The sequence below is a fragment of the Monoraphidium neglectum genome, assembly GCF_000611645.1.
Source record: "Monoraphidium neglectum strain SAG 48.87 unplaced genomic scaffold scaffold00089, whole genome shotgun sequence".
Classification (NCBI taxonomy): Eukaryota; Viridiplantae; Chlorophyta; class Chlorophyceae; order Sphaeropleales; family Selenastraceae; genus Monoraphidium; species Monoraphidium neglectum.
Genome location: NW_014013539.1, coordinates 27,425 through 41,113, shown reverse-complemented (window position 1 = coordinate 41,113; position 13,689 = coordinate 27,425). Strand labels below are relative to the sequence as shown.

The window sequence follows — 13,689 nt, the reverse complement described above, 5'->3', positions numbered from 1 at the left end:
CATGAATCTGTCGGCCCAATCCACCCCCACCCTCCTCCTCCACCATGCGCGTCCAGACGGACTACGGCCAGGAGGCCATCATCAAGGGCTGGACCAAGGCAATAGCCGCCAACAAGTAGCGTCGGAGCGCAACACACAGCAGCTCTGATCAGCGCAGACGTCCCCAGCCCAACAAAACCACTACACCTGTGGACGCGGAAGACTGTTGGCCCCCGGGGTTGAGGGGTGGAGGTCGGAGCCATGCATGCAGCGAGCCTCGCAAAGGGGTGTTTGCTGGGCAGGATCCATGTGAAGGCATACTGCATGATTTACGCCCAGCAACCAGCATGAAAAGTGTAGGTGATCCATGGTTTTGAAGTGCGTGGCGCATGTACAGCGGCGTAATGTGGAGGTTGAGTGATCATGGCAGGACGCTGAGACGCTTGGGGGTTTGGGTAAATTCCATATGACTGTGGAAGTCGGGCATTATGCGTGGCAAAATACAGACCCTCGTCGCCGGGGGGACACTGGATGGCGCAACGACGCAGTGGGGAATGGCGCTGTGTTTGAAAGTTGGGTTGGAAAGGGTTGTGCGACGCTCAATTAGAAAAAAAACAGCACCTGGCAGCAAGTGATGGGAGCCCGTATGCACTCAACCACCACGTGTGTCGCACAAACGCTTGTATTCACAGCCCATTCTTGCGTCACATTTTTCGAATCGTTCGCCGCGGAGGCGCGGTTTAGCAAACCCACGGTCTGGCTGAACCCGCTTTATTCTCGGCTCTTGGACCCTTCCGTCATCACCAATTGGCACATTATCGCTCCTCGGGACGTGCCTGACAGTATTGAGCAGAATTATGCATCTTAAGTTTGCCGTGGGATCGATGGCAGCCTCCTTGGACCTCGGCGGCCGAGGTCCCATGCCCCTGAGCCGCCGAGAAACGAGGGTTTAGGCTTCAGGCCGCCGCGCTTCACGGTGGCCTTTTAAGCCCGGTAACCAGTCGTCATTTCATAGTCATTCAATCATCCCATGCGCGTGCCTCTTCCAGGCGCCCCTCTTGCCACGATGCGCTTCTCCACGGTCGCCTGTGTGGCGCTGCTGGCGCTCTGCGCGACGGCCCATGTCGCGAGTGCTGATGGGGGTGGTGAGGATCTTGAGTGCCGCTGTATGAGCCCCCTCAAGCATGGCGTGTGTTTGTCCGCGTCCGCGCACATCCCAAGCCACATCCCACCAACCTTACTCTGGCCAGGCCGGGACTGGAAAGCCCGAGTCGGTGGCAGGCCCCAGCCGCCAAGGGGTGAGTGAGTTCTGCGGGCCGCACTACTGGCCTGCCTTGGGCACGCCTGGCAAGCTCTCATCATGTCCGCAGTGCTACATCTGCAAACAACCCTGTCGCTTGGGAGCAAAAGCTTGGCGCTGTGTTTCCTCTCCATGCCTCCCCTTGCCCAGGTGGCAACATCCTGTCAGGCAACACCATCAACCAGGAGGCCGTCGCCATCAACAAGGACCTCAACGCCGTGGTGGTGAACGCCGGCAAGAACGGCAAGGGTGTGGCCGAAGTGAATGCAGCCAACGTCATCAGCCAGAACGCCCGCATTGGTGAGCCCAAGGCCTTGTTGGGGGGTGAGACCGGGGCTTTGCAAACAGACCAAGGGATATGTTGCTGGGGCGACACCCCCCCCCCCCCCGCGCAAGGCCCCTTGCAGTATCAAGAGTCTTGATAGCCTTGCGTCATTGCCCATCGGATGAAGCCTGGAAATGGCCCACAACATGGTTGATTGCAACATTACGTGCAACAACATCCGTGACATTGCCTGCAGCAATCTCTGCAGCTTGCATTGCGGTTGTAAGCAGCAGCATGCGAGCGGCTGTTCTCTTTTCTGGCCCGCACTTGTGGCCACCCTCATAGACGCTGTGCCCTCCTCTGAACCCCAAATAACCCTTTACAGGCCGCCACCTGCTGAACGGCGGCAATGGGTTGCACGTTCGTGTTGGCAGGCCCGCCAAGGGTGAGCCCTGCGGGCACTGCTACTGGGCGGCCTTGCATGAATGGCGGGGATGCCCTCGGCATATTAGCAGTGTATGTGCCAGGTGTGTGCGCTCCCGAGCCGTGCATTGCCCAGCGTGCATGGAACCTGACAGCCGTGCGGTGTTTGCTCTAACAATGTGTTGGCCGTGCCAACACCCCCAGGTGGCAACATCCTGTCTGGCAACACCGTCAGCCAGGACGCTATCGCCATCAATGACAACCTCAACTCGGTGGTGGTGAACGCTGGCAAGAACGGCAGGGGTGTGGCCAAAGTGAACGCAGCCAACGTCGTCAGCCAGGACATTAACGTTGGTGAGCTGTTCCTGGCGGGGCCCAGAAGTGAATGTCTGTGACTGAGACTTGAGGCAGTTAACATACAGGCAGGGATTTAGGTTCGTTGGGATGTGGGGCAAGCCCACATGTTGCTTCGTTGCAGCCAAAATGCAAGCAGCGTGCCGAGTGGCCGTGCTCTTCTCTGGCCCACACCTGTGGCTCCTCTGGCCGCCGTTGCGCCATCCTTGGCACACCCCAAAACCCCTTCGACAGGCCGCCACCTGCTGGACGGTGGTCACGGCCTTCGTGGCAGGCCGGCCAAGGGTGAGTCCTGCGGGCACTGCTACTGGGTGGCCTTTGCATGAATGGCAAGGATACCCTCATCATGTCAGCAGGGTGGATAGATAGATAAGTTACTTATACCATAGCATCATTGCCATCGGCCTCGCGCTCATCAGAGCGGAGCAGGGTGACAGGCCCGATCCCGCGCCGCGCTTTGCCCAGCCTGCGCGGAACCTGACAGCTTTGCAGTGCTTGCTCTAAACAACACAAGGGCTCCAACACCCCCAGGTGGCAACATCCTGTCAGGCAACACCATCAACCAGGAGGCTGTCGCCATCAACGACAACATCAACGCTGCGGTGGTGAACGCCGGCAAGAACGGCAGGGGTGTGGCCAAAGTGAACGTAGCCAACGTCATCAGCCAGGACGCCAGCATTGGTGAGCTGCTGGGAGGGCTGTTCGGGGGTTGGAAGTGTGTTACTGGTGGGGCAGCGTTGCGCTTCTCTGAGCTTTTTGATGGTCACCACAGCTGAATCTTGCTGCACCACAGCTACTCTTGCTGCTGACTCCATTGTAATCCACCAACCTGACACGCTGAGCCAGGCCGCCACCTGCTGGATGGCGGGCACGGCCTTCGTGTTGGCAGGCCTGCCAAGGGTGAGTCCAGCAGGCAATGGTACTGGGCGGCCTTGCATGAATGGCGGGGATACCCTCAGCAAATTAGCAGTGTGATGGGTGCCCTCCCGAGGTTTTTTTTGCCCAGCGTGCATGAGATCTGGCAGCCGCACAAGAGTTTGCTCCCAACAATTCGTTGGCCTCCCATTACCCCCAGGTGGCAACATCCTGTCTGGCAACACCGTCAGCCAGGACGCTATCGCCATCAACAAGGACCTCAACTCGGTGGTGGTGAACGCTGGCAAGAACGGCAGGGGTGTGGCCAAAGTGAACGCAGCCAACGTCGTCAGCCAGGACATTAACGTTGGTGAGCTGTTCCTGGCGGGGCCCAGAAGTGAATGTCTGTGACTGTGACTTGGGGCAGTTTTGTTTGGGGGTAACATACAGGCGGGGATTTAGGTTGGGATGTGGGGCGAGCCCACATGTTGCTTCGTTGCACCCAAATTGCAAGCGGCACGCTAAGTGGCCGTGCTCTTTTGTGGCCCACAATTGTGGCTACTCTTGCCGCCGTTGCGCCGTCCTCGGCACACCCCAAAACCCCATCGGCAGGCCGCCACCTGCTGGACGGCGGTCACGGCCTTCGTGGCAGGCCGGCCAAGGGTGAGTCCTGCGGGCACTGCTACTGGGTGGCCTTTGCATGAATGGCAAGGATACCCTTGTCATGTTGGCACCATGACAGGTGCGCCCCTCAAGCCTTTGCTTTGCCCAGCATGCATGGAAGCTCGCAGCCGTGCGGTGTGTGCGCTAACAATGTGTCGGCCTTCACACAACACCCCCAGGTGGCAACATCCTGTCAGGCAACACCATCAACCAGGAGGCCGTTGCCATCAACAAGGACCTCAACGCCGTGGTGGTGAACGCCGGCAAGAACGGCAGGGGTAGGGCTGAGGTGAACGCAGCCAACGTCATCAGCCAGGACGCCAGCATTGGTGAGCTGCCCCTGGCGGGGCCCAACGCCATGCTCAAGCAGACCAGTGTGGAGCCCAAGTTGGATTGCTGTGGCTGAGATTTGGGGCAGCCTTGTTTGGGGTGACGGACGGGGATTTAGGTTGGGATGTGGGGCGGGCCCACAACTGGCTTCGTCGCAGCCAAAAAGCAAGCGGCATGCTAAGTGGCCGTGCTCTTTTGTGGCCCACAATTGTGGCTACTCTTGCCGCCGTTGCGCCGTCCTCGGCACACCCTAAAACCCCCTCGGCAGGCCGCCGCCTGCTGGACGGCAGGCACGGCCTTCGTGTCAGGCCGGCTAAGGGTGAGCCCTGCGGGCACTGCTACTGGGCGGCCTTGCATGAATGGTGGGGATACGCTTATCATGTCAGCAGTGTGCCAGGTGCGCTCCCGAGCCTTGCTTTGCCCCGCGTGCATGGGTGCTGGCAGCTGTGCGGTGTTTGCGCTAACAATTTTATTGGCCACCCCCCTGCCACCACCAGGTGGCAACATCCTGTCAGGCAACACCATCAACCAGGAGGCCGTTGCCATCAACAAGGACCTCAACGCCGTGGTGGTGAACGCCGGCAAGAACGGCAAGGGTGTGGCCGAAGTGAACGCAGCCAACGTCATCAGCCAGAACGCCCGCATTGGTGAGCCCATGGCCTTTTTGGGGGGTGAGAGCCAGGGGGTTGGAAGGTTTGGCCCAAAAGTGGTCAGGGAATGCTTGGGGTGTTGGCCTGGCAGGGATAGTCAAATCATCACCCCTCCCATTGTATGGGGTGTTGTATGAAACAGGCATGCAATCGGCTGAATCCTTGGAGGGGTTGATTCCAGTGTCGCCAATGTGCTCGTCTGCGCTGTCAACACAGCGATGCAACCCTGACTATCTTTCCACCTGTGCCAGGCCGCTGAAGGTGAAATTCGGTGGATGGGGATAGGTCAGGGACCCAGCCCAAGAGCGATGGTGTAGCTACACGCAATGCGACATGCAGACATGACACAACCTGCGTGTGCTTGCGCGCTGCGTATGCCTGTGCCTGGATGTACCACAGCAAAGTTGTCAAATTGCTGAAGCCGAAACCTGTGTAACCACACCCTGTTTTTCTTTCTCGAGTGTCAATGAAAATACAGCAGACTTTATGCACAATCACAGCGAACATAAAAAATGGCTTGGATTGGGAAATAACCACCACAGCAGACATATGGACACAGGGGAAAACAATGCATTCGTAAGATTGTACAAAATCATAAGATTGTACAAAATTGTCTACCTGTGACGTCCCCTTTGGTGCAAAAATCACAACAGTGCAGTGCACAGTCCCTTTCACACTGACATGTAAGCCCAGAAGATCTTGACGCGATGGGGGTGGTTGTCTTCGCAGAGGTGATTGTATTGCACTGGCGGCCACGGACTGGCCACTGTTTCTCCACCTTGGGTCATTTGAACCCCAAGCTCCACATTTGTTTCATGTAACGGTACGCTCACAGGCTGTCACCCAACTGACCAACCTTTGCAGAACTGCACCTCAGTAAGTGCAGTCTGCAAGTGCAGTATGCAGTGTGCTTTGTAGAACGACAAAGCAGTCTGCAAGTGCAGTATGCAGTGCGCTTTGTAGAAAATCAGTGCGATGTCTGCAGTGTGGGTTGGCTATGTGCGCATGCTGCCGTGCTCATGCTGTCGTGCCCTGGCAGTTGGGCCCATTGGCAGTTTCACAGTTGGGGCGTGCCACCCTGCACATGTGCAGGTGCCCGGTTGACTCGTGTGTGCGGCACGCCACAGATGGAGGCTCCAGCACTTCTTTGAGACAACGTTCTAGCTTTGAGATCGAACCCACTGACAACCGATCCTGCGCGCCTGCGTGACAGGCTGCTGCATCGCGCCAAATTGGCCAATCCAGTGATCGTTGTGGCTCGTACGAGATGTACATCGATGCCTGATGCTTGTATGCTATTCACGATCGTTTATAGTGCGAGGCCCAAGTGGCCATGATGATGGACTTCCTGTGCTCGCTGTGCGGTGGGGCTCCCAGCACGGCCCAGGCCAAAGAGGAAGGCGTGAGGTGAATCCATAATCGCTGATACAGGCTTCAACCAGGGATCAGCGCGGCGTTTTGCTCGAGCTGCTGCTGCAGCAGTGCTGCCGTTTGAATGGCGCGCACTGCGTGCGCCACTGTTCACTGCAAACCTGCGCGCAGGTGCTGGCCGCAGCACCCCCTGCTGCAGCGCTACAGGCTCATCAAGCAGCTGGGCGAGGTGCGTGCAGCCTGCCGCAGCTGGTACGCTCTTTCACAACACAACCGATGGCTCACCTGCTGCTGAACGGAAATTGACTTCCCAACGGCTGACGTGCCGCCATGGCACCGCTTCCGGCCTGCAGGGCGGCTTCTCTGAGGTCCATCTTGCAGAGTGTCTGGAAACTGGCAAGCAGGTGCGGTGCATGGTCCGAGGCGCTGGCAGCGGCCAGCTGCCAGCGGCCGTGCTGTCCCTCCTTTTAGATGCACACGCTTCATAGCCCCTCAACGCTCTGGCGGCCCGCCTATCATATCAATGCGCAAGGCCGGGCTCAAACTGGTTGCTCCACATGTCGCCCACGGTCCACCAGGTGGCGCTCAAGGTGGTGTTCTTGGGCCGCCGTGACCTGAGCAGCGAGCAGCGCGCCATCCTGGCTTCAGAGGCCAAGTTCCTTCGCATGGTGGGCGGGTGGCGCGCACTGAGGTGTGCCGGCATCAAAATGAAAGCCGCAAGATGCCTTTGCAGGGAACAAGAGAATCTAAGGCCATGCCTGCGGGGCGTTGCTTAGCAGTGTGGCGTAGTGCAACAAGCATGCGCCATACCAGCATCCGTCTGGACAAAATCTTAGTCACAAACAACTGCCGGGAGAGTGAAACTGCAACACGTTGCACTGCGGAGTGAGCACAACAAAAGGCTGGCGCTGCCACGCCATCCCTCCCATCAGTCAGCCACGCTGTGCCATGCACCTTGAAACCCCCCGCATGTTGCCTTGGCCGCCCCCACTGCCCCCCTGCAAGGTCAACCACCCCAACGTGATCCGCTGCCTCGAGATCGTCGACGTGGGGCGCGGCGCCGCCGCCGTCATTGTGATGGAGGCGCTGAGCGGCGGCGAGGTGCTGCGGCAGCTGGGGGCTATGGAGTCGTACAGCGAGGAGGTGGCGGCCAGGGTGTTTGCCCAGGTGGGGGCTAGGTCCTGGCAACAGGGCTGCACGTTGGGGTGAGGCCTGCAGCGGAGCAAGGCAACCTCGGTGTCTGGCTGGGCACTGAGGCGTACATACATGGCACATCAACGCGATACAGGGCGCGGCGTGTGTCGGTGCTGCATGCATCCTCTCAAGCGCTCAGCCTGCCACGTCCCTGTGGTGTGGCTCCACAGCAGCCCATGTGATGTGCAGCCACAAGCACTTCTGCCCACCCCTGCAGCGGCTGCCTCCTCATCATCACGCCCCATCCCCCCCTTCCTCAAGGTGATGTCTGGTGTGGCGTACCTTCACAGCCTGGGCCTCATGCACCGCGACATCAAGCCGGAGAACGTGCTGCTCGCAAAGCCAGCCCAACACTACGCGGCAAAGGGCAAGCCGCCAAAGGCAAGCGGGTGCTGATGGGGTTTTGGGGGCGTGACAAATTTCGATACCAGCAGTAGGCTCGGGGAGGTGGGGGACGGGCTTGCTTGCTCAACAAGATCAAGGTCCTGTGCACCCAGCCACAAACTGTCCACGTCCACCGCGCTCTCCCACGCCTGCCTGCCTGCAACACCCCCTGTCGCCACCCAAGCCACCGTCTTACCACAAACCCCAACCCCCCCACACCACCCCAGGTCAAGCTCATTGACCTGGGCATGGCGGGGGTGTACCGCCCGCGAGCCCCGCAGCGCGGCTGCATGGGCAGCCCGGGGTTCATCGCGCCCGAGGTCGTCAGGGGCGCTCCACACTCGGTGCGTTGTGGGGCAACTAACTGGCTCGACGATTATTCCAAGGATTGGTCATCGCGCGTAGTGTCCGCCCCTCTGCGCCCGATGCTCCTAGTTGCCTCGTAGCCCACCCGCTTCATCCCGCAACTCAACCAAGAAAGTGCCTCTCCCCCCTCCTGCGCGCCCCGCCGCCTCAGCCGGCGATGGACGTGTACTCCTGCGGCGTCCTGCTCTTTGTGATGCTGGTCGGCCGCAAGCCATGGGACGCGGATGACAGCGCCAGCCTGCAGTACGCGGTGCGGCGGCGGGACGAGGCGCCAGGGCTGCGGGACGCGCGGTTTGCCGCGGTTAGTAAGGACGCGCAGCAGCTGCTGGCGTGGATGCTGTCAGACCTGGCGCGGGACAGGCCGACGGCAGCACAGGTGGGGCGGTGCGGCATCGGGGTCGGCGGGGTCAGAGTGCGCAGGAGGGCGGGGCTGGTGTTTGAGTGCATTACTGGGGGTGGTTTGTGTGTGTGTTTGTGGTTGTGTAAGGGAGATGGGCAGAAAGCGTGTGAATGTGTGTGTGTGTGTGTGTGTGTGTGTGTGTGTGTGTGCGCGCGCGCGCATGCTGCGTGTGCGGGGCGTCCCTGCAGGAACCTGCCAGGAGGTTACGGCTTGACGGCCGGCCCTAACAACGACTCTGAGTGCTGCGTCGGCGACCCCGCTCATGTCGGGTGAGTCGACATCCAGGGCGCGTGCACACCCCTACCAGCCGGGGGTCCCGCACCACCAAACCCCTGGTGTGCCGCCACCCCCCTGACCACCAGGTGCTGGAGCACCCCTGGCTGCAGCGCGACCCCACAGGAGCGCGCGCCCGCCGCCTCCTCAGCCGCGCCGTCCAGAAGCGGATGGGTGCCCTTGCCGACAGCCGCCGCCTGCTGGGAACGCGGCGTGCGATGCTGCTGATGCATGCGGGCAGCGGCAAGGACGCAGCAGCGGCGTTCCACCGCGCTGTCACCGAGGCAAAGCGGCTCATGGACGAGGCCGCAGCGGCGCGGAGCATGCAACAGCGACAGCAGCAGCAGCAGCAGCAGCAGCAGCAGCAGCAGCAGCAGCAGCAGCAGCAGCAGCAGCAGCAGGGGCAAATTGCCCCCATGACAGAATCGATGTCAACAGCGGAGGAGGTATGTGGGCCTCAGCTGTTGGAGGAGCGCGATAAGCAGCAGGCATGCGGCGCAAAGCGTGACGTCGCAGCGGCCGCCATCGCAAGCCCAGCCGCTGACTCAGCAGGCAGACCGCCAGCTGCGAATACGCTTCCCCAGCCCACGAGCGCAGGGCAGCAGCGGGTGGCTCCGCAGCAGTTGCAGCAGCAGCAGCAGCAGCAGCAGCAGCAGCAGCAGCAGCAGCAGCACGGGGCCGCAGCCTCTGTTGCTGCCCCATCAGGGCAGCTGGCAGCGACTGCGCTCGCAGACGGCCCGCAGCGCAAGAAGCAGAAGGGCGGCGCCCAGCCGTCTGCCCTGGCGGCGGCCATTGCCGGCTGCGGCTCCCAGGCCTTCCTGGCTGAGCTGGCGGCACGCTCTGACGCGTCACTCACCGACCTTGCGCGCGTGAGCCTCGCGCGCCAGAGCCGCATCGCGCCCGCGGCGCCCAGCAACGCGGGTGCGCTCGCGGGCGGCGGCGGCGGCGGCGGTCACTCATTCTTGTTCCCTGCTGTGGCTGCTGACACGGCTGCCACAGGAGGGGCCAAAAGAGCCGTGCGGCAGCCGGGGCCTGCGACAGCGGCAGCTGCCGCGCCTGGCGGCGGCGTCACTTCGGTGCCAATAGGGGAGTCTGGCAGCCGGCCCGTCTCTTCGGAAGGCGACCCCTCTGCCCTGCTGCTGCCCCTGGCTCTGGAGCGCGGCATCAGCCTGCCCGCGGCAATGATGAATCGCAGCAGCGGCGGCGGCGGCGGCCGCTCGGGACGATGGTTCGAGGTTAGGAGGGCCAGGTGAGGGGCAGCGGCAACGGGGCGGAGCATCTCCGGTTGGGTCGCACCGCTGCCTACTATTGCCGCTGCGCTCTTCGCTCCCTCGCTCAAGCTGTACGTGCCTCACTCTGCCGCCGTCATGCGACTCTCCGACAAACGCGACGCTGCGCTGTGGTTTTACCTCGTCATTCCACCTCCCACCTCTCATAATCCAACCAACCCTACCCCAACACCTAAACCACCCCAACGCCCCCGACAGGGCCGTCTCCTACTCCCCCGGGGCCCTGGAGCTGCTCGCCGCCGCCGACGCAGCGCAGCAGATTGACATAATCCACGGCCGCACCACGACCGAGGACGACGCGACCTCCCTGGGCGCCTCCACGCAGCTGATGGGCGCCACGCTGCCAGGCCTGGGCGCGCTGGGGCTGGGCACGCCGGGCGCGGGTGGCGGCGCGCGGGCGGCGTGGAGCCCGAGGGCGGCGGCGCAGGAGCTGCTGGCGTCCTTCCGGCGGAGGGCCCCGACCCGCAGGTGCGCGGCTGCTTGCTGCACGGGGCGCGTGCAGCAGAGCGGTCGCCCCTGTTACCACACTGCCCTGTTTCTCGATGCAATCTTTCATTCACACATGCGTATGTCAACACACTCTGACCGCCTTTCCGCACCACGGCCCCACGTCGCCGCTAACCTGCAGCTCGTCGGTCCGGCGCTCCTTCCAGCGCGCGCGGCTCCTCAACACCCAGCTCTCGGCCACACAGCGCCTCAGCGGCGCCAGCGCCGGCGCCGCGGTGGGCAGCCTGGGCGCGGCTGGCGGACGCAAGTCGGATCTGGGTGGCGCGCTGTTTTCCGCGGCAGCCGGGCGCCTCTTGCGGCACTCGCGCAGCGGCGGCGAGATGGCATTTGTGGGCGGTCCGACTGGCTACCCGCGCAGCAGCAGCAGCGGCCGCGAGCCCCTGCTCGCCGCCCACGACGCGGCATCGGCAGCGGTCCGGTCCCCACCCCGGGGTGGCCCTGTGTTCCGCGCCAGCACTGCAGCCGCAAACAGCAGCGCCCTCACCTCCCTGCCGAACCAGCAGCCCCACCTGCAGCAGCAGCAGCAGCAGCCGCAGCAGCTCGAGGAACAGCAACAGCAGCAGCAGCACCAGGCCAGCCTGGACTTGGATCTGCTGCTCTACTTGGACGCCCAGGACAGCACTGCGCTGCAGCGCTCCACCTCTGGCGCGGCGCGCACCGCCCAGCCAGCCGCGGCAGCATCATCTGCGACGCCACCGCCACCGCCGCAGCAAAACAAGCTACCGCTAGGCGGTGCTCGCGAGCTGGTGGTTGCGTCCGCGTTCGCAACGGGCCAGCAGGGGCCGCAGCACTCGCAAGCGGCGGCAGCGGCGGCGCCCGCGCCCCCGGGCCAGCAGCAGCACGCGCGCCAGAGGACGCCCAGCCTGGAGACGGCCCCCAGTGATGAGGGCTGGGGCCTGCCCAGCGGCCTGCTGTCCGCGCCCCTGTGGCTGCAGCAGCCGGACGGCAGCGCGAGCGGCCAGCCGGGGCGCCTGGAGCTCCAGGGCTTCGTGCCCACGCTGCAGTGCACTGCGTCCGGCGCGACGACCGCGGAGCTCACGCCCTCGGGGCTGGCGCAGGTGGACGAAGGCGGCTCTTTGGCTGACGACGAGGAGGCGCAGGCGGCGCGGCGCGCGTCTGCAGGGTCCTGCGGAAGCGAGGCGTGCGCGGCCGTGGATGCGGCGTCAGCTCCGGCCACCGCAGAGCAGCCAGAGGCGGCCGTGGCTTTTGGCGCGGGGATTGAGGGGCGAGGGCCTGCTGGCGGCGCCAGCCAGGGCGGCGGCGCGCCCGACTCCCCGCGCCACGGGCGCAGCCCCAGCCACGTGGACCACTGGCTGCAGCCCGGCTGGGCGCAGGCAGCGCTGATGGGGCCGCCCCTCGGCACCCAGAATGTGCCAGGCTGGTTGGAGGGAATCAGAGAGGGCGCGGTGGGTGACACCAGCCGGCAGCTTGCACCTGCGGCGGCCAGCGCGGTCGCAGTGCCGCCTGCTCACCGCCGCGTGGGAAGCTCTGGGCGCCCGGCGGCAGCGCATCCGCCCAGTGGAGGCAGCGGTGGCAGCAGTGGGGTGGGGTTCTACGTCGGCGCCCTCCTCACAGGCGGCGAGGAGGGGTTGCAGCGGCAGGAGGAGGCGGACGATTCAGAGGAACGCGTCGGCGGTGCGGCCCGCGACGGCGGACCCCCGCTGCAGCGGCTGCGCGGCTCCCTGCTGGTGGCAGCGCAACGGGTCCCAGGCGGCGGCAAGAATCCTGGCCGGGGACCTGCAGCAGGACGCCGTGCTGGCAGCGCATCTGCTATCACCATGAGGCCGCCGGAGGCCGCAGCAAACGCGGTTGCCACCCAGGGGGAAACGCCTGCAAGCGGGACGCCGCATGCCACGGCGGTGGCGTGGCTGCGCAGCGACGGGGCTGGTGCTGCCGTCGGCAAGCGCGGTGGGGACGCTGGCGGCGCCCCTGCTGCGGCCGGCCGACACGGATCGTTCGTTGTGACGCCATCCGTGGCTGCGGCTGGCGCAGGCGTCTTCCGCGAGGACCCAGCCACGGGCGGCGACGGCAGCGCCGGGTGGTTTGATCCGGATTCTTTTGATGGCCCCTCGGCCCTGCTGCTGTGAAGCAGAACACCAACAGCCCACCTTTCATGCATGCGCGTCTGGCACAGGATCCCAATAGTTTCTGGGGTCAGTGCATACCTAAGCCCGATTCTGCCAAGGGCGGCTTCAAATCTGCTGCATAGGCACATGCATTAATGCCTTTCAGCTGCCAACACACATGCACACACACACACACACACACATGCACACACACACATTTCGCAATGGTCAGCACCTTGCGGCAACCCCTGGCGTGCAAATGCGCATGACGAATTCACACGTCACGAACACGTTGTGCGTGCATATGTCTGTCCCTTATTCCAGGATATTGTCACCTGCTGCATAACTTCATGCAGGAGCGTGTGGGTGCAATGCGCAGCACATATTATGTGAAAGATACAATTGAATTCTCAGAGCAAAGGGGTATCATGCATGCATGATTTGTCTAATCATTTGACCAGCAGGAGCTTCCCTAAGCGAACTCAACAGTCTCACATGCAGGCAACCCTGGCAAGCCTGCCGCTGTCTCCAACGCCAGCCTTCGCGGCTCCTTGCTTCCTGACGACTTGTCCGCTTTCAGCCACTCTGCGCCAAACTCAGCACGTCAAACACGGCTGAGGGTACTTATGTCGCCTGGGCTGTGCCACCGTACGCATGCGGCTGCACAACCTGTATTTTTAGTGCCCACATTTTGCTTGGGCAGGCACCCTTCTTGTGTAATCAAATTCAGTGTCAGCGAGCAATGGAGTGCGCACATTGTATCAATTGATAGGTCAGCGCTGACCCAAATTAACCAGTGCGGCAACAGCGCGGACGCGGCCCTGCGCTCCCCACGCTGGGCCCCCTGGGGTTCTCCTGCCTGGGGGCCATGCACGACAGGGCCCCGTGCGTGCGCTGGCTGCACCTTGGAAAGGTGCAATGCTGCACTGCGCTCCCACGGGCTCGACGCCCACCATCGCCCGTTGCATGTCCAGGCCAGCGGGCGGCATGAATAACGGCCTGCTACCCGGGAAGTAAGCT

The 13,689-nt window shown here is 63.0% G+C and overlaps 3 protein-coding genes across 3 annotated transcripts in view; all 3 read left to right on the top strand.

The window, feature by feature from the left end:
- The window catches only part of MNEG_0969 (Glutathione S-transferase DHAR1), a gene marked incomplete at both ends in the record, with an annotated part of 3,026 nt that extends 2,907 nt beyond the window's left edge, over positions 1 to 119 (top strand). Inside the window, one exon of the mRNA XM_014050555.1 lies at positions 57 to 119. Coding sequence (XP_013906009.1) covers positions 57 to 119 — 63 coding nt within the window. The remainder of the gene's footprint in view (positions 1 to 56) is intronic.
- A 926-nt stretch (positions 120 to 1,045) lies between these two features.
- MNEG_0968 (hypothetical protein) lies at positions 1,046 to 5,078 on the top strand (the record flags this gene model as incomplete). Its single annotated transcript, XM_014050554.1, has 12 exons — positions 1,046 to 1,124; positions 1,430 to 1,579; positions 1,930 to 1,989; positions 2,172 to 2,321; positions 2,556 to 2,606; positions 2,853 to 3,002; positions 3,168 to 3,221; positions 3,397 to 3,546; positions 3,789 to 3,839; positions 4,019 to 4,168; positions 4,667 to 4,816; positions 5,071 to 5,078. 12 exons carry the CDS (start codon positions 1,046 to 1,048, stop codon positions 5,076 to 5,078), a joined length of 1,203 nt encoding a protein of 400 aa, XP_013906008.1.
- Positions 5,079 to 6,152: 1,074 nt separating this feature from the next.
- Positions 6,153 to 12,385, top strand: MNEG_0967 (hypothetical protein; the record flags this gene model as incomplete). Its single annotated transcript, XM_014050553.1, has 13 exons — positions 6,153 to 6,226; positions 6,362 to 6,419; positions 6,544 to 6,594; positions 6,769 to 6,858; positions 7,196 to 7,357; positions 7,646 to 7,711; positions 7,996 to 8,112; positions 8,286 to 8,510; positions 8,897 to 9,253; positions 9,392 to 10,056; positions 10,295 to 10,564; positions 10,725 to 12,009; positions 12,299 to 12,385. 13 exons carry the CDS (start codon positions 6,153 to 6,155, stop codon positions 12,383 to 12,385), a joined length of 3,507 nt encoding a protein of 1,168 aa, XP_013906007.1.
- Positions 12,386 to 13,689: the final 1,304 nt, after the last annotated feature.